Source organism: Colobus angolensis, unplaced genomic scaffold (genome assembly GCF_000951035.1).
Source record: "Colobus angolensis palliatus isolate OR3802 unplaced genomic scaffold, Cang.pa_1.0 Scaffold433, whole genome shotgun sequence".
Taxonomy (NCBI): domain Eukaryota; kingdom Metazoa; phylum Chordata; class Mammalia; order Primates; family Cercopithecidae; genus Colobus; species Colobus angolensis.
This window is the reverse complement of record NW_012117744.1, coordinates 493724-512781: the sequence shown is the minus strand read 5'-3', so window position 1 is coordinate 512781 and position 19058 is coordinate 493724. Positions and strand designations below refer to the sequence as shown.

Below are 19058 nucleotides of genomic sequence, written 5' to 3'. Positions count from 1 at the left end.
ACTGGAAATCTAGAAAAGAAATTCTAATCAAAAGAGTCATTGCTTGGAGCCAGGAGAGGAGAAAGGATTGATTGGGATGGGACACATAGGAAATTGCCAGTGTGATAGAAATGCTTTGTCTCTTTATCTATGGGGATAGTGACACAAGTACATAAATGTATCAAAACTCATTGAAATATACACTTAAAACTGTTGCATTTTATTATATAAAATAATGAGTCAATAAGTTGAGTTTTTAAAAACTCAGTATTTCTTCCTGGAGTCAAGATTTCTGAGGTTTCTGGCTTGGAAAATCAGATGCATGCTGTGCCACCTACAGATGAGGAAACACAGAAGCAGATTTTGAAGAAAGAAAAGTTATCTGGGAAATCTTGAGCTTCAGTTGTTCTTTAGAAAAATGTTCATTCAAATCTCTTCTCCATTTATTAATTGGACTGTTTGGTTTTTGTTTGAATTACAGGAGTTCTACATGTACACTGGATATCAATTCCTTATTAGATATATGACCTGCAAGTAAAATAAATGTAAAAGTCAGGAGAAATAGGAATTTGGGAAAAATGAGCACATATATGGCAAGTGAAGTCATGGCAGAGAATGAGATCATCTGGGTAATGCATGTAAGGCTGAGAACAGAACCTTCAGGAGCACCAGGGATGGACAGAGACTGAGAACAAGCCAGAGTGACAGGAGGAAAACTAGGAGAGTATGATGTCACAGAGGCCAAGGCTTGTATATTACAAGGAGAAAACAACAAAAGATTATCCACTCAACTAAGCTACCCAGTCCTTTGTAACCCAGTGACAGCAGTTTCAGGGCAGTGGTAGTAGCAAAGATCCAACCAACTGCCTTGGTTAGAGGGGTCAAGAGAATATAAAGAAGTTTAGGCATTTCAACAAATACTGCTGGGATACTTGGACAGCCAAATGCAAAAGAATGATGTTTGACAGTGACTTTACATCATATACAAAAATTAAGTCAAGGATCTTAATGGCTCAAAGACCTTAATGTAATAGCAAAAACTATAAAATTCTTAGAAGAAAACATAGGAGTAAATCTTCACGACCTTGGATTTGGCAGTAGATTCTTAGATGCAACACCAAAAGCATGAGCAAACAATGAAAAATGTAGATACATCTGACTTCATAAAAATTAAAAACTTTGTATATTAAAAGACACTACCAAGAAAGTGAAGACAACTCACCTGGGGGAAAATATCTGCAAATCATGTATCTGATAAAGGACTAGTATAAGGAATACAAAAAGAACTCCTACAACTCAACAACAACAAAAAACCCTGATTTTTTAAATGGACAAATTAAAAAATTGGCAAAAAATCTAAACAGACATTTCTCCCAGGAAGATTATACAAATAGCCAATAAGCATATGAAAAGGTATAACATCATTAGTCATCAGGAAAATGCACATCAAAACCACAGTGAGTCCTGTGGTCATGTACTGGAAGACTTAACAGTGGTAAGGTGTCAATATTACCCAAAGCACTCTACAGATTCAAAGTAGTATCTATCAGACTCCTAATGGCAGAATTCCAGAAATAGAAAAATCCACCTAAAATGCATATGGAATCACAAGGGACTCAACAGCCAAAATAATCCTGAAAAAGAAAAAGTTGGAGGTCTCACACTTCTGAATTTCAAAAAATACTACAAAACTATAGTAATAAAAAAACCGTGAGCCTGGCACTCAACTCCTCCACAACAAAGGACCAAAAAAGCAAGTAGGTAACCACATATCAGGCAGAACACTAAAGACAGAACACTATTCAACAGGGAAGTGACAGGGAACCTCTGAGGCACAAAAGGAGCAGTAAATAAAGCAGCCAGTGTGTCTTGGATTGGCTCAGAGACAGGAGGGACATCCCATTTCTGGGAAAAGAAAAGTCAAAGAACCGCAGTGGTCCACATTCCCAACACAGATGCTGGCACCCACAGGGGATGCTGTCAGCCTTCACAGGCCCTGAGCCCAGTATATGGAGCTGCCTGGAATCCATGCAAATACGTTGTTCCAGAAAGGGAATTCCACTGGATCCTACTCACATCCCAAGAAACATGCTGCTGTGGCACAGCACCATTTTAACAGCCTAGCCCCCACTAGATTACATCCTGCCTTGGGGTCCCATAAGCCCCTGCAGTCTACATCCCTGGGCCCCCAAGAACATCCTCCCACATCCATCCAGAAGGTTGCAGTATCACAATCACCCAGCAGTGCAGCCAGGTCCCCAGTACTCTGACCCATGAAGTGTCTTATATCCCAGGGAACAGGCAATGTAGCGCACACCAGGGAGGCTGTCCCCGGGAAAAAGGGAGCTGAAGCTCCCAGAACCTGGGAGCTGTCTTCCCAACACCAATGCCACCAACAGAACCTTGCCCCTCTCAGCAGGGCAACAGCACGCCTGTGTGCACCTTCAGGAGGCCTGAGGACCAGTGTGTCCATATGTGCCATCCAAGAACCTAAAGACAGGCCTGCTCCACCCACTGTCACCAGCGTTCTCAGGTGCCATCTTTCCCTCATGCCACTACTGGTGCCTATATGCTCTCTAGGGGGGCCTGAGCACTGGCCCACCCCATCCAACACCACTGGTGCCCACGCACACAATCCTAAGGCCTGAACAGGCCCACCCCACCTACCACCACCAGTGCCTACTGAAGTGCATCACCTAACGGGCTAGAAACTGGCCCATTCATCCTACCACAGCTACTGCCAACAGCTATGATTGCCACCTGAGGGTCCAGTGTTTAGCCCACTGCTGCTACTGCCACTGCCAGCACCACAAATACAGCCTGGGGGCTTGAGGACCAGCCCACCTGGGCCCCCCCACTACCAGCACTTACGCCAGCTGGGGTCCTGAGGTCTAGCATGCCCTGCCCATCGCCAACACAGCTAAAGCCTGCCCATGCCACCAAAAGGCCCAGGGACTGGCCCCTCTGGCATCCCTGTCCCCAGGAAAGCCTCACAACAGCCTCAACTAACAATGGCAGCTTAAGCCACTGAGGACTCACAGACACCAGTGACATTGGTTACAGCTGAAGAAATCATTAAGCCTATACAACTGTGCTCACCAGAAGCAAAGCCAAAACATCCTAATCACAACCAAAACTACAGATACGCCTACAAAAAAGTCTTTCCTTATGAAAGCCAATCCATAAAATTGGAAGAAGCAACTATTCCACTAGCTGAATAGGTATCAATGTAAGGACAAAAGAAACATGAAAAAGCAAGGAAACTTGATGCTGCCAAAGAGACACAATAATCCTCCAGTAACAGATTCAAAAGAAAAGGAAATCTATAAAAATGCCAGAAAAGGAATTCAAAATAATGATCTTAGGGAAACTCAGCAAGTTGCAAGAAAACACAGATAAGACAAAGAAATTAGGAAAACAATTCATGATATGAATAAGACATTCAACAGAGACAGATATAGAAAAATAACCAAACAAATCCTGGAACTGAAAAATTCAATGAATAAAATTTAAAAATGCAACTGAGAGCTTCAAAAATACACCAGATGAAGCAAAACAAAGATTTTCTGAACTTGAAGACAGGTCTTTTGAAATAACCCAGTCAGACCAAACAAATATTTAAATTCTGAGTGTTTCAGGAAAGAGAAGGGAAAAGGCATAGAAAACCTATTTAGCAAAATAATAGTCAAACATTTCTTAAGTCTTGCAAGAGATACAGACATCCAGATATAGGATGTTCAGTAATCCCAAAAAAGATTCAAACCAAAAAGGTCCTCTGCAAGGCACATTACAATCAAATTGTCAAGTCAAAGACAGAGAGAATTCTAAAACAGCAAAAGGAAAGCATCAAGTCACTTATAAGAGACTTTCCTATAAAAAAAAAAACAAAAAAAACAACCACCTTACAGGTCAGGAAAGAATGGAATAATATCTATTACAGTGCTGAAATAAATTTTAAAAACTACCAGCCAAGAATATTAAACTAAGTAAAGCTATCCTTCAAAATTGAAGGACAGATAAAGTCCTTCCCAGACAAGTAAAAACTGAGGGAAGGAGGACCCCAGGCCCTCAGAGGAGCCTCATAGTGCGGCATTATACAGAGCCTGTGAGGGAGCCCCATCAAGTCACCTCTGGCATCCCAGCACAACTAGCAATTGCACCCAAGGCAGGAGGAGCAACAGGAGGGCTGCCAAGGTCCAGCTGGAGGCTCAGGTCATGGCCACCCAGGAAATGTAACATGGAGAAAAGGATCCAGAAACTGATGAGCACAGGGAAAGAAAACCTTTTGCAGAAACAGATGAGGAAGACAAGGGGGTTGATGTAGAGAAACTACAACTAATTGCAGCTGCCATTAAATAGGGTCTTGCTGCAAAAAGAAAAAGGCTTCAAAAGTATACAAAAGCTTGCATCAACACCAAGAACATAACTGAATGATATTTTGAGAACATAAAAGGCAGAAACGTAATTATAGATGTTCTGTGCAGTTGCTGACTTTGCTTCAAGAATACAACATAGACATGTAGAAGACTGAGGAGAGAAGAAAAACTAAAATATTTCAAGAGCAACAAAAGAGGTGGCAACAAGTTAGCATTGTTAGAGCAAATGAAAGAGATTAAGCTGCTATATGAGCAACTCATGAAGAGTACCATGAAAGAACTCTTTCAGTGAAGAAAGTCAAATTGCCAAGTTCCAAGATAAAATTGTGTCGGAGACACTGCAGCAAGAGTTGGCACTTATTCATAACTTGAGCTACACTAAACCACATGACAGTGTTTTGATATTCCTGTATACATCAGTATATTTCTTCTATCATTAGTCTGTTAAATGCCAGACCTCATTTCTGTGATCTGTTGAATGAATCCTAGATAGTTCGGTGAGAAAGCAGCAATTGCACAGTTATATACACAGTCAGTTAAATTTTAACATTAATGATAATTTAGTTAAAAAAAAAAAAACTAGCTGGGTGCAGTGGCTCACACCTGTAATCCCAGCACTTTGGGAGGCTGAGGTGGGCAGATCACGAGGTCCGAGGCGGGAGGATCAGGAGATCAGGAGCTCGAGACCATCCTGGTGAACACAGTGAAAACCCGTCTCTACTAAAGAGACAAAAAATTAGCCATCTGAGCTGCACAGCAAGGGTCATATGTAATCCTGGGTCATGAACCTGTCACAGTTTGATTAGCTGCTTTTGTTCTGCCTCTGTATCTTTGCTTCGTGCCACTGTAAGCTTGTTTCAAGCTAGCCCAACCCCTTTTAGAAGTGGGTATAAAAGTCAAGTGCTGTCTTTGTTCTGGGCCCAGTTTTTGGATGTTAATCAGCTGGGTCTGAGTGCACTCAATAAAAATCCTCCTGTCTCACCCCCATGGTCTCTCCAGTCCTCCTTCATTCCCACAATAATACCACCCTGAACGTGCCCAATCTCATCTGATCTTCAAATAGACCAGATGGTATCTATCATCAAGAAAACACAAAAAGTCTTAAAACTCACTAGTAGAGCAGAAACACAAATGAGAAAAAGGAATCAAACATTATGACTATTAAAAAAAACCCACCAAATTGTAAACAATACAAAAGAAGATAGGTGAAATGCCATCTCTACTAAAAATAGAAAAATTAGCTTGGTGTGGTGGTGGACACCTGTAATCCCAGCTACTTAGTAGGCTCAGGCAGGAGAATCGCTTGAACTTGGGAGGCAGAGGTTGCAGTGAGCTGAGATCCCGCTACTGCACTCCAGCCTGGGAGACAGAGCAAGACTCTGTCTCAAAATAAAAAATGAAAAAAAAAAAAAAAGATAGGAAAAATATATACACAAGACAATCAGAAAATAATTAAAAGCACAGGATTAAGTCTTCACCTATCAATAAAAACCTTGAATGTAAATAATTTAAATTCTCCAATTAAAATACATAGACTGGCTGAATGGATTTTAAAAAACAAGATTCAACTATATGTTACCCATAACAAACTCATTTCACATGTAAAAACACATATAGACTGAAAGTGGACAGATGGAAAAAAATATTCCATGCAAACTGAAAACAAAAATGTGCAGGAATAGCAATACTTATACATAATAGACTAAGTCAGAAAACATAAAAAGGGACAAAGAAGATCGTTACATAATAAAGGGATCAATTCAGCAAAAGGATGTGACAATTTTAAGTGTATATGCACCCTATACCAAAGCACTCACACATATAAACAAACACTATTAGAGCTAAAGAGAGAGGCAGATCCTAATACAAAAAAAAGCTGGGGATTTTAATGCCTCACTTTCGATATTGGGCAGATCATCTAGACAGAAACATCAGACTTAATCTGCATTATAGACCAAATGGACCTAACAGACATTTACAGAACTTCTCTTCCAACAGCTGCAGAATATACATTCTTCTCATCAGCACATGGACCACTCTCCAGCATAGACCATGTTAGACCACAAAACAAGTCTCAATAAATTTTTAAAAATTTAAATCATATCAAGTACCTTCTCAGACCACAATGGAAGAAAAGTAGAAATCAATAACGAGAAACTTTGGAAACTACAAATCCATGGAAAGGATCTAACAACTGGCCAGGTATAGTGGCTCACGCCTGTAATCCCAACACTTTGGGAGGCCAAGGAAGTCAGGAGTTCGGGACCAGCCTAGCCAACATGGCAAAACCCCGTCTCTACTAAAAATACAAAAATTAGCCAGGTATGGTGCATGCCTGTTGACCCAGCTACCTGGGAAGTTGAAGTGGGAGAACTGCTTGAACCTGGGAGGCAGAGGCAGCAGTGAGCCGAGATCACACCACTGCACGCCAGCCTCAGCAACAGAGCAAGACCCCATCTCAAAAAAAAAAAAAAATATCTAACAACTAATGTGGAACACATGCAAATGTACATGTGGATGTGGACAAAGAACCATATGGCTAAGCCATAAAAAAAATAAAAAACAATAAAACACGAAACTCGGGCAAAAAACTCCACCACCAGAGTAGAATGCTGTAACTTCCATTCAGCCCTTCAATCCCACCTTCATTGGCTGGACTGGTTTTCACAGCATCTCTCTTGCCTGAGACATCACGGCATCTCTAAGTGTATCCAAGACCTTCTGGTAGGTCTCCAGAACGTCCTGGGCAGTGGGTCTTTCTGAGGGAGTCTGACTCTTGCATGCTTTGTGAATATCAAACAAATGGAATCGGACCATATCACTCCCTTCAATGTGCCCCAGAAGGAAACTGGAGATGTCTGGGATCTTCCAAATGTCAATCTTCTCGTCATATGAGGGCATGAGATCATCGTGGAAAGGCATGTCCTCTCCGTAGGGCCACAGTTGCTCTGGAGCCACAAAATCCCCATGCAGCTCCCTGTGGCCGCACTTCACCAGTGTCCCAGAGCTGTGGTTCACCAGGGGTAAGGCATCCAAGTCATTTGCCAAAATGCTGAAGTTGCTTGTCAGCAGATACTGGGACAGTGTCTTGGGCAGGTCATTGGAGTCACACATGACCCGTGTGCCCATGGGGCTGTGGTGCAGGTAATTAATGATGCTGACATAGTCCATGGCCAGCTGTAGCCTGTGCTGCCACGTGTTGACATTTTGGTACTTTGAAAGGTTTAGTGTTTCTTCCAGGTTACTCAAGGAACCTAGAGGGTGATATTCAGTAAGAATAGTGTTGTCATCCTCACAATAGCCAAGCAGCGTGACAACATGTGCACCTTGTAGAGATTTCAGCATCTGCAGTCCATGGAGGAAATCATCTTTCATCTCCAGGCTGGTAAGCCGTGAGAGAGCAACTTTGTGCTCCTTCCACTCAGACAGAAAGACCTGCAACAAAGCCACAGAGAACATCAGGCCTGAACTCTCACCTAATTTAGTGACCAAAGAACAACGAATATCTTTTAAGTGGCAGGTGTTCGGCAGAAGATACAGAAATTAACAAGGTGCAGACCCCATCGCAGAGTTGCTCTCCGTCTAGTGATGAAGATAGACTGAAGAGCAAACACAGCATTCAGCAAGGCAAGTGCCACATTAGTGTGTGGAACCTCAGGGCAGGAAGCGATTGCCTCTGGGCAGGACACTGACAGCTGCTGCAGAGGGTGCTGGAAGGCTTCTGGAAGCTGGTCTCACAGAAGGAGGGGGACTTGCAGATTCTATGTGGGGCAGGGGAGTGCTGGCTCAGGAGGGAAGAGACTCCATGTAACTTCATGGCAGGGAGGAGTGGCAAAGTAGACTGCCAGTTCCAATGGACCACCGCACAGTGGGTGGGGAAGAAGAGGAGGCAGGGGAGTGGACTGGAAAAGTGGGTAAGTGTGGAGACCCTGAAAAGCCTACATGAGGGCATAAAGCCCTGCCCATCACATGTAACAATGTTACTCATTAATTTTAAAAGGTGGCACAATAAATCATAAATAGGAATATTTATATGTAAGGAAAACATTTTTACATGTTCTGTGGTTTGGTGTTACTTCAGCTGTAAAAGCAGGAGCTGAAATGCTACACAAACGCGAGACCTTCTCATAGAGTCCACAGCAAACAGAAGAGCAAGTGCACATTTCTGCCTTGGATTTCCACCTTTCATTTGCTTGCAGGAAACACCGTAATTAAAGAAAGAACCTCTGATCGTTTGCTTAAATCCCAAGAGAAGGCAGAAGATCACAAAAGAGAAAGCAGGTTCAGGACTCAGGAGATTCCTGCCCCAGGCTCGTTCTGCAAGCAGTGTGTCATGTCATCGTTCCAATAAAGGTATGGTTTCCAAAGCAGTTTTGTTGCATTATTTATCAAGAGACTCTAACATGTGAATCTAAAATCTAAGGCAATAATCAGAATAGGTAAGAAGTTCCAGGAATAAAAATCTGGCATTATTTATAAAAAGCATAAACTGAAACTTATCAAAAGATGGGAGCAGTATGATCAACATAGTGAAAACCCATCTCTACAAAACATTTTTTAGAAACTAGCAGGGTAGGCCAGGCGTGGTGGCTCACACCTCTAATCCCAACTCTTTGGGAGGTCAAGGCAGGTGGATCACCTGAGGTCAGGAGTTCAAGACCAGCCTGACCAACATGGAGAAAACCCATCTCTACTAAAAATACGCAATTAGCCAGGTATGGTAGTGCATGCCTATAATCCCAGTGACCTGGGAGGCTGAAGCAGGAGAATCACTTGAACCCAGGAGGCAGAGGTTGCCGTGAGCCAAGATCACGCCACTGTGCTCCAGCTTGGGCAACAAGAATGAAACTCTGTCTCAAAAAAAAAAAAAAAAAAAAGAAGAAATTAAGAAACTAGCAGGGTGTAATGGAGTGTACACATAGCCCCGGCTACTCAGGGGAGACTGAGGTAGGAGGATCATTCGAGTCAAGGTGTTTGAGACTGCAGTGAGCAATGATCACATCACTGCACAGCTGGGTGACATAGTGAAAACTTATCTCAAAAAAAAAAAAAAACTATATATATATATAATGTGGTCACCAAAATGTATATATTTATAGAGTTATAACAGATAAAAGTAATGGTACGGCTAGGTGTGGGGCTCACACCTATAATCCCAGCACTTTGGGAGTCCAAGGCAGGCAGATCACCTGAGGTCAAGAGTTGGAGACCAGCTTAGCCAACATGGCAAAACTCCACCTCTACTAAAAATACAAAATTAGCCGGGCATGGTGCCGCACGCCTGTAATCCCAGCTACTCAGGAGGCTGAGGCAGAACAGTAGCTTGAACCCAGGAGGTGGAGGTTGCAAAGAGCCAAGATCGCGCCATTGCACTCCAGCCTGGGCGAACAACAGTGAAACTCCACCGTCTTAAAAAAAAAAAAAAAGCAGTGTTACAAATGAGAAATATATAAAACCGTTTGTATAATACATTTGTATAATATTGTTCCAACTGCATAAAATGAGACAAATTTAAATTACAGCACATGGAAATCAAAGGAAATATGCTAATGCCTTAGTTGTCTTTATGTGGTAAGATTCTGGGTGATTTTTTTTTCCTTCATATCTTTTGGTATTTTCCAAGATGAATATACATTACTTCCACAACTTAAATTTTTTAACTCAAAAATATATAAATTTCAGAAAAACTGGCTTGGGAATTAAAAAAAAAAAAAGAAAAAGAAACATTATATAAAATGGAGGTGGATTCAAGGACCATGAAGATCTTTTCTGGATCTAAGAAGGGAGGTTCATTACGGAAAAACGCGGATAACTTTGATTGGCTCATAACATTCAAACGAGAACTCACTCTTTCAAGACTCTCTAATCCTCAAATTTGAGAAATTTCACTAAGGATAATAATTTCCATTAAAAAGTCATTTTTTGGCCAGACATGGTGGCTCACGCCTGTAATCCCAGCACTTTGGGAGGCCAAGGTAAGCAGATCACAAGATCAGGAGATAGAGACCAGCCTGGCCACATGGTGAAACCCCATCTCTACTAAAAATACAAAAAAATCAGCTGGGCGTGGTGGCATGCGCCTGCAGTCCCAGCTACTCGGGAGGCTGAGGCAGGAGAATCGCTTGCACCCAGGAGGCAGAGGCTGCAGTGAGCCAAGATTGCACCACTGCACTCCAGTCTGATGACAGAGTGAGACTTCATCTCAAAAAAAAACAAAACAAAAAAAAACTATTTTTCACTCTGGCTGCTACATGCACTAAAAATTTTCTAAATTTTAAGGACTGGATAAGGCCACATTCTAAAAGTTCATGGTTTTTTAATTTTCATATTGAACACACGCTCTCCAAAGATTTGCATCCCACTGAATCTGATAATTGGCTCTAATACAAACAATTGAGGTTTTGTTCAGATCCATGGCTTCCTTACACCCACCAACACTGGCAATGGCTTTGGTTTTCTAGGCCCATTTTTCACCTAAAAACGATGCTGGCTTTTGGGAAGCTGCTGCTACACATTCAACAGTAAGTGGGGGGCTGGGCGTGGTGGCTCATGCCTGTAATCCCAGCACTTTGGGAGGCCAAGGTGGGTGGATCACGAGGTCAGGAGATCGAGACCATCCTGACTAACACGGTGAAACCCCGTCTCCACTAAAAATACAAAATTTAGCTGGGCGTGGTGGTGGGCACCTGTAGTCCCAGCCACTCGGGAGGCTGAGGCAGGAGAATGGCGTCAACCCGGGAAGCGGAGCTTGCGGTGAGCTGAGATTGCACCACTGCACTCCAGCCTGGGCGACAGAGCAAGACTCTGTCTCAAAAAAAAAAAAAAGCAGTAAGTAGGGGAGGCTCAGCCACAGGCCCCAGGACTCCTGAGCCCTCATTTATGTCTAACTCATTTTTGTTTCAGATACATGAAGATTATTAAATATTATTATGAAATACCATTAGTCTTTGAGATCACACACAAATATTTGAATCCTCCAATATAAAAAATTTGCTAGTCATGGACTGTTTAAGAATCATTTCTCACAACCTCTAATTTAGTTGCTTTTAATCATTTTTTCAAAGACTTTTATTTGGAAAGAACAGTTAATATACTTTACCTTTTTTATTATAAAATTAATCATGAACACCTTTCTTGGTAAAAACTCAAATACAGAGGATAGGGAGGATGTCTCCCTGCCCCCCATTTTACTTCTCAACCCAAAGGAAACCTGGTAACTGGCTGTTATCCTCCCGTAAGTTTTTCTATACCTTTATATGTATTAGTGTACACCTGCAAAACAGCATTTGGGTTTGCTGTTATACTAATGGTATTATAATACACATACACTGCAGCTTAATTTTTTCATTTAACTGAGCCTCAGAAATCCTTTCCATATATACATGTAGACCTAGGCCATTCCTTTTAAAGCTGAGTAATGTTTCATAGTATGGGCATAATACCTACGCTAGTGTATTTCCAGTAAGATTTTACAGATAATATTTCCTTTTTTCTTTAAAACTAAAGTATAATATAATAAAAATACAAAGAATTTGGAATGGATGTTGTCAAAATGGATTGGATTCTTTGATTATTATGTAGCTATAATTTTGCATAGACCTTTAATAAGATCTTATATAATCTATTTCTAAAGACCTGGACATTTAAGTTAGTCCCTTGTCTAATGACAATGCTACAGTGTACAGCCTTATATTTACATGTCTATGCATATGTGCAAATATTTTATAAGCTAGGTAAGTAGACAGATTACGGAATGAGAATATCTATTGCTATCATTACCCTCCAAAGCCTGTGCCAGCATGTACCTTCACCAGCAGTGCATGAGAGAATCTTAGGAATACACCCTTAGTCACACCAGATATTACCACTGTGTAATTTGTGCCAATCAATGGATGAAAAATACCTTACTGTTCTAATTTGTATTTCCCTGATTACTAATGAGGCTAGGCATCTGTCATGTTTTTAGGCATTTCTGTATTTCTGCTGTCAAAAGTCTGTTCACTGTCCTTTATCCAATTTTCTATAGGTTGTCTGCCTTGTGCTTATTAATATTGCTGGGAGCTCTTTATATACACTTGACCCTTGAACAACAGGGGTTTGAAATGTGTAGTTCCACTTACACACAAATTTTCTTCTGCCTTTACCACCCCTTGGATACCAAGACCAACCTCTCCCTTTCCTCCTCCTCCGCCTACTCACTGTGAAAAAAACCAAGGATAAAGACCTTTGTGATGGATGATGGATCCACTTCCACTTAATGAACAGTAAATGTATTTAATGAACAGTAAATGTATTTTTTCTTATGATTTTTCTTAATAACATTTCTCTTACTTTAAGAATACAGTATATAATATATAAAGTACAGTTAACGAACTATTTATGGTAGGCTTTTAGTTAAGTTTTTAAGGAATCAAACAGTATAAGTAGATTTCTTATTACGTGGAGGGTCAGTGCCCCTAATCTCCACATTGCTCAAGTTGGTCAAGCTCCTTTATTATAAATGCAAAAGACAAGATCCAGAAAATAATTAGGCCAGACACAGTGGCTCACACCTGTAATCCTAGCACTTTGGGAGGCCGAGGCAGGAGGACTACTTGAGCCCAAAGTTCGAGACCAGCCTGGGCAACATAACAAGACCTCAACTCTTTAAAAAAATTTGTTTTAATTAGCCAGGCATGGTGGCACATGCTTGTGGTCCCAGTTACTCAAGAGGCTGAGGTGGGAGGATCGCTTGAGTTTAGGTTGCAATAAGCTATGATCGCACCACTGCACTCCAGACTGGGCAAAAGAGAGAGACTGTCTCTAAAAAAGAAAAAGAAAATAATTAATTTAGTTAATGTGGCCTTACAATAATTTAACTGCTATGTAGTCAAATGTGTCTTCATTGTGTCAATAAACAAATCCCTACCACCATGAAATTGACATACTAGTGCAGGAAGCAAACAATGAATAAAATAAATAGGAAATGTATAAAGTATATTGGAAAGAGAAATGCACTTTAGAGAAAAATTAAGCAGGGATGGTTTGCAATTTTAAACGGGGTTGAAGGAGTTCTCACTGGGGTGGCCTTTGAGCAAGACCATGAAGAAGGTAAGGGAAGGAGTCATGTGTTATTTGTGGAACTACAGCCTAGAGAGAAAACAGCAAGGGTGAAGGGCCCTGGGGTGGAAGCATGCCCACAGGCTTCCAGAACAGCATGCTCTGATGCTGAAGTAGACCAGACAGGGACCATGGAGCAGGAGAGAGCTGGAGGGAGGGTGTAAGTCTCACAGGGCCTTGTCGTTGCAAGGGCTCTTTTACTCAGAACGAGACAGAAAGCACCAAAGGATTTTTGGTGCAGAGGAGTGCACCAAAGGATTTTTGCAGCAGAGGAGTGACACTATTTGACTAATAATTTAGCAGTAGAGGCATTCTGAGTGCTGTGCTGAGAATAGACTGAAGAGGTAGGCAGCAAGTGTGCAGCAGAAAGACCATTTTCGGAGGCTAGTGAAACAATGTAAGTCCAGGCTCAGTGGCTTTCGGGGCTGGCTGGGTCCTGGTGCAAGCCTGAGGAGTGGTCAAATTCCAGGTCTCCTGAAAATAGAAACAATGTAACTTGCTGATTAACTGAATGTGGATGAGAGAGAGGTCAGGATATTGCCCAGATAAGTGGCCTGAATAGCAGGACTGATGGAGTTAGGAAATTTATAAAAGGTGTGTAGGCTCTGAGGGAGATCTGGGACACGGTGAGTTTGAGAAGCCTCTCAGAAACCCCAGGTACATGTCGGGTAGGCAGCTGGATAGAAAAGTGCAGGGAAGCGGTCTCTGCACAGATAAAGCCAGAAGGCTGGATGAGGTCACCTGGGGGCAAGCACGGAAGACAAGAGGTCCAGGGTTAGAAGGGATGGAAGGGATGAGGAGGCAGAGCTGACAAGAGGCCGAGGAGTGGACACTATTCCTCCATGCTTTAATGAACTATTCATGTAACATCTTTCCAGATGGTAAGCATTAAATATAGCCTCAAACATCATGAGGGATCCTCCCGAAGGTTACACAAAATGAGAGTTACAAAATAATGTAAGAGAAAGAATCAAATCCACTCTTCTGACAGGATCCAACCCATACTGTATGAATTTTTAATGTACTATACAACAGGTCCTTCAATAAGTCATTTCATTATAACAATGAGAGAAAAAAAAGTGATTCCTGGCTCTGCTATAACCTTTCTTCTTACTATTCCTGTTGCCCCAAATCTACATTCCAGACTTCAAGCAGCTCCCCTGACACAAGAGTGCTGTGTCCTTGAGATGATTGACAGAGTGCATAACTGTTTCTTTTAATGTAATCTTGGGTTTAAAAATCTCAAAGGGATCAATCTCCAACTGTATTCTCAGGGAATAAATTGGGAAGAGAGAAAGCATCAAGAGGAGAAGGGAACTTCTGCTTTGTACTTCACCTCCTACTGAATATTTGAATTGAATGTACTGCTTTTATAATTTTTTTAAAAAAGGAAGGAGTCAATCTGTCTTTCACAAACCAATTAGCGCAGCCATGGGGCAAACCTACCCATTGCTCTCAGTAGAAGACACAATGCTCCTGACAATTCCAAACACAAACCAAATATTCAGTCGAGGAACAGATTTCATTTCATCATTTCATTTCGTTTCACCACTTCATTTCATTTCATCATTTTATTGCTTCATTTCATCATTTAATTTCATTTCATCATTTCTTTCATTTCATTTCATTTCGAGACAGGTCTGCTGTCACCCAGGCTGGAGTACAAAGGGGCAAATCTTGGCTCACTTCAGCGTCCACCTCCCAGGCTCAAGCAATCTTCCCACCTCAGTCTCCCAAGTAGCTGGGTCTACAGGTGTGCACCACCACACTCATCTAATTTTTATTTTATTTATTTGCTTATTTATTTATTTATTTATTTTAGAAAAGAGATCTCACTATATTGTCCAAGCTGGTCTCAAACTCCTGGCCTCAAGAAATCCTCCTGCCTCAGCCTCTCAGAGTGCTGGTATTACAGGCATGAGCCACCAAACTGGCCTCCCAAGATTTTATGAGGATTTAACTTATGAGCCTTTGTGTTCAGGCCCTTAAAATATAAACTGGGTACAACCACATAATTTGGCTAGATTCCAAGGACACACCTTCTATGTCCTCAGTGGACTTACATACTTATAAAACAGACTAACAAAAAACAAGACAAAGGGAGCTGGAGGGAGGATGGGATGGAAGTCAGGAACATCAGGGAAAGTTTCTCAAAGAGAGATAACCTGAGCTGAGACCTGAATGATGAGGTCTTGGCCAAGGCAAGAGGAAGAGAATTTCAGGCAGAGAAAGGCACTACAAAGGCCCCGGGGTAAGAAAGGGCTTGGTTTGATCTGGGAACAAAAGAAACAGCAGGTGACCATAGGGCAGAAAGTGGGGCCTGGGGTTAAGGAATAAAGTGGCATGACCTGGTTTGGGGAGAGAGAAAGCAGCAAGAGGAGAAGGGAACTTCTGCTTTGTACTTCACCTCCTACTGAATATTTGAATTGAATGTACTGCTTTTATAATTAAAAAAAAAAAAAAAAGAATAAAAAAAAAGCAAGGAGTCAATCTGTCTTTCACAAACCAATTAGTGCAGCCATGGGGCAAAGCTACCCATTGCTCTCAGTAGAGGACACAATGCTCCTGACAATTCCAAAGATGACAGTGCATTTAAAAGATGACTGTGCATGGCCCAGGCGTGGTGGCTCACACCTGTAATCCCAGCACTTTGTGAGGCAGAGGAGGGCGAATCACAAGGTCAGGAGATCAAGACCATCCTGTCCAACATGGTGAAACCCCGTTTCTACTAAAAATACAAAGATTAGCTGAGCATGGTGACGCAGGTGCCTGTAATCCCAGCTACTCAGGAGGCTGAGGCAGGAGAATCACTTGAACTAGGGAGTCGGAGGTTGCAGTGAGCCGAGACCACGCCACTACACTCCAGTCTGGTGACAGACCGAGGCTCCATCTCAAGGAAAAAAAAGAAAAAAAAAAAAAAGATAACTGTGCATGGTGAACAGCAAAAGAAGCAGAGAGACCTGTGGAAGGCAAGAGATGAGGACTTACTGAAGATGGGCCAGTGGGCAGAGATTATCAAACACATGTGGAACACATTGTGAAAAAAGAATGGATGGAAATGCTCTCACATGCGGGACGCATTGTGAAAAAAGAATGGATGGAAATGCTCTTTATTTATTTATTTTTTTTTTTTGAGATGGAGTCTCGCTCTGTCGCCCGGGCTGGAGTGCAGTGGCCGGATCTCAGCTCACTGCAAGCTCCGCCTCCTGGATTTATGCCATTCTCCTGCCTCAGCCTCCCGAGTAGCTGGGACTACAGGCGCCCACCACCTCGCCTGGCTAGTTTTTTTGTATTTTTTAGTAGAGACGGGGTTTCACCGTGTTAGCCAGGATGGTCTCGATCTCCTGACCTCGTGATCCGCCCGTCTCGGCCTCCCAAAGTGCTGGGATTACAGGCTTGAGCCACTGCGCCCGGCCAGAAATGCTCTTGACTTAACTAAAGGGGGAGTGGGGGACTCAAGGTGACTCCCACATTTCTGGCTTGAGCAACTGGCTGGAAAGCGATGCCATTTGCTGAGCCAGAGAAGGCTGGGAGAACAGGTTTCAGAGGGGAAAATATCACGAGTTCCACGCTGGACATGCAGAGACACTGAAGATACTTCCAAGTAGAGATGCCCAATAAGTAGTGGGATATACAAATCTGTGGCTTGGGGTAGAGGTACAGGCTGGAGAACAGAAACTTGGGAGTCACCAATATATGAAATGTATTTACAATAATGGCACTAGATTCCATCACCTAGGAGCAAATCTAAAGAAGACTCAAGAAGAGGGTCCAGGAAGGAGCCTCAAGGAAGGTTTCTTGCATCAGCACTGTTCACATTCAGTCCAGATAACGGCTGAGGGGCCAGGGCCATCCTGTGGGTTACAGGATGTGTAGCAGCATCCCTGGCCTCTACCCACTGGATGCCAGTAGCAACCCCCACTCCCCAGTTGTGACAACCACAGATGTCTCCACACATTGCTAAATGGCCCCCTGAGAAGCAAGATTGCTTCTGGTTGAGACCGTGATTTATAGTAAGATGAGGGACAGAAGTCAGCAAAGGAGAGTAATTAGGAACTGCCAGGGAGGGAGGAAGAAAACAAAAAGCATGTGGTTCCCTGGAGAGCCAGGGCAGGGAGAGGAATCAACTGGATCAAGAGCTGCTGAAAAGATCAAAGAGGAGGAGGACTGAGAAATGTCCAACCAGGAGTGCTGTTGGCCTTGATGAAGCCGATTCACTGGAGCGGTGGTGTCAGGAAGCCACACTGAGACAGGATAAAGGTGCAGCTGGGGGAGATGAGGTGGAGACAGAGTCAGAGCAGCTCTACTACAAAGGCAGAGGAAAGGCCTTGCTACAGTGGACAAGGCAAGCCAGGGAACAAGATTTTCTTTTTTAAGACTATTTGTAACAGCAACAGGGATAGGTATTGAGAGGAAAAGACTGATTATGAGAGAGAGAAGGAATGAGCTGAATGTGTGAAGTTGTGAAAAATCAGGGATTAGTCAGGCGTGGAGCACACACCTGTACTCCCAGCTACACAGAAGGCTGAGGTGGGAGGATCCCTTGAGCCCAGGAGTTCAAGACTGCAGTGAGCTATGACAGCACCACTGCACTCCAGCCTGGGCAACAGAGTGAGACCTTGTCTATTTAAAACAAACAAACAAAAAAAAGACATGAAAAAGATGTAAAGGATGACACCTGAGTTGGCAGGTTTGTAGACCTGGTGGTAGGAAGGTGAGGATGTTCCCTTTGGGTGGCTTCTGTTTTCCTAATTTATGAAACAAGATCATGAGCTAAGACAAGGCAGCATGGGGGTATTTGAGGAAATATCTGTCTCAGAGAAGAGGAACAAAAACTCACTAAGGGAACACAGTGAGACTACTGGGTGTGTGGGGTGCACATCTGAGGTCTGTACTGTGCATTCGAAGCATGTGGCTGTGGGATTTCTCTCCTGCTCCCATGTAGTGGCTCCAGTGCAGATGCAGAGTCAGGTTCAACCAGGCTTGGGGCTGCTTTGGCCAGGAATGATGGAGACAGGCGCAAGGAAGTTGTTCCAGGTTTTTGCAAAAGAGTGATGAGATCAAAAGCCTGTGGAATCTCCGCTGGGTGAATGTGGGAGTGATGACAAGAGGGACTGTCAGAGATGGGATTGAGACGCTGGAAGTCACCACGAGATTGAGCAATTGTTGGAGCAAGAGCACTAGGAGAGGAGGTGGAGACCAAAGTGGGGTGTCGTGAACTTTGGATACAGAAATTCCGGCAGGGTGCGGTGGCTCACGCCTGTAATCCCAGCATTCTGGGAGGCCAAGGCTCCAGGTGGATCATGAGGTCAGGAGATCAAGAGCATCCTGGCTAATATGGTGAAACCCCATCTGTAGTAAAAATTGGAAAAAAAAATTAGCAGGGCATGGTGGCGGGTGCCTGTAGTCCCAGCTACTGGGGAGGCTGAGGCAGGAGAATGGCGTGAACCAGGGAGGCGGAGCTTGCAGTGAGCCAAGATTGCACCACTGCACTCCAGTCTGATGACAGAGTGAGACTTCATCTCAAAAAAAAACAAAACAAAAAAAAACTATTTTTCACTCTGGCTGCTACATGCACTAAAAATTTTCTAAATTTTAAGGACT

The 19058-nt window shown here is 42.8% G+C and overlaps 1 protein-coding gene across 3 annotated transcripts in view; it reads right to left on the bottom strand.

Moving 5' to 3' along the window:
* Positions 1–6955: 6955 nt before the first annotated feature.
* The window catches only part of POMK (protein-O-mannose kinase), a 33331-nt gene continuing 21228 nt past the window's right edge, over positions 6956–19058 (bottom strand). For all 3 annotated transcript variants that reach the window (XM_011957095.1, XM_011957096.1, XM_011957094.1), the window contains one exon: positions 6956–7790. In XM_011957095.1, coding sequence (XP_011812485.1) covers positions 7020–7790 — 771 coding nt within the window. In that variant the 3' untranslated portion in view covers positions 6956–7019. The remainder of the gene's footprint in view (positions 7791–19058) is intronic.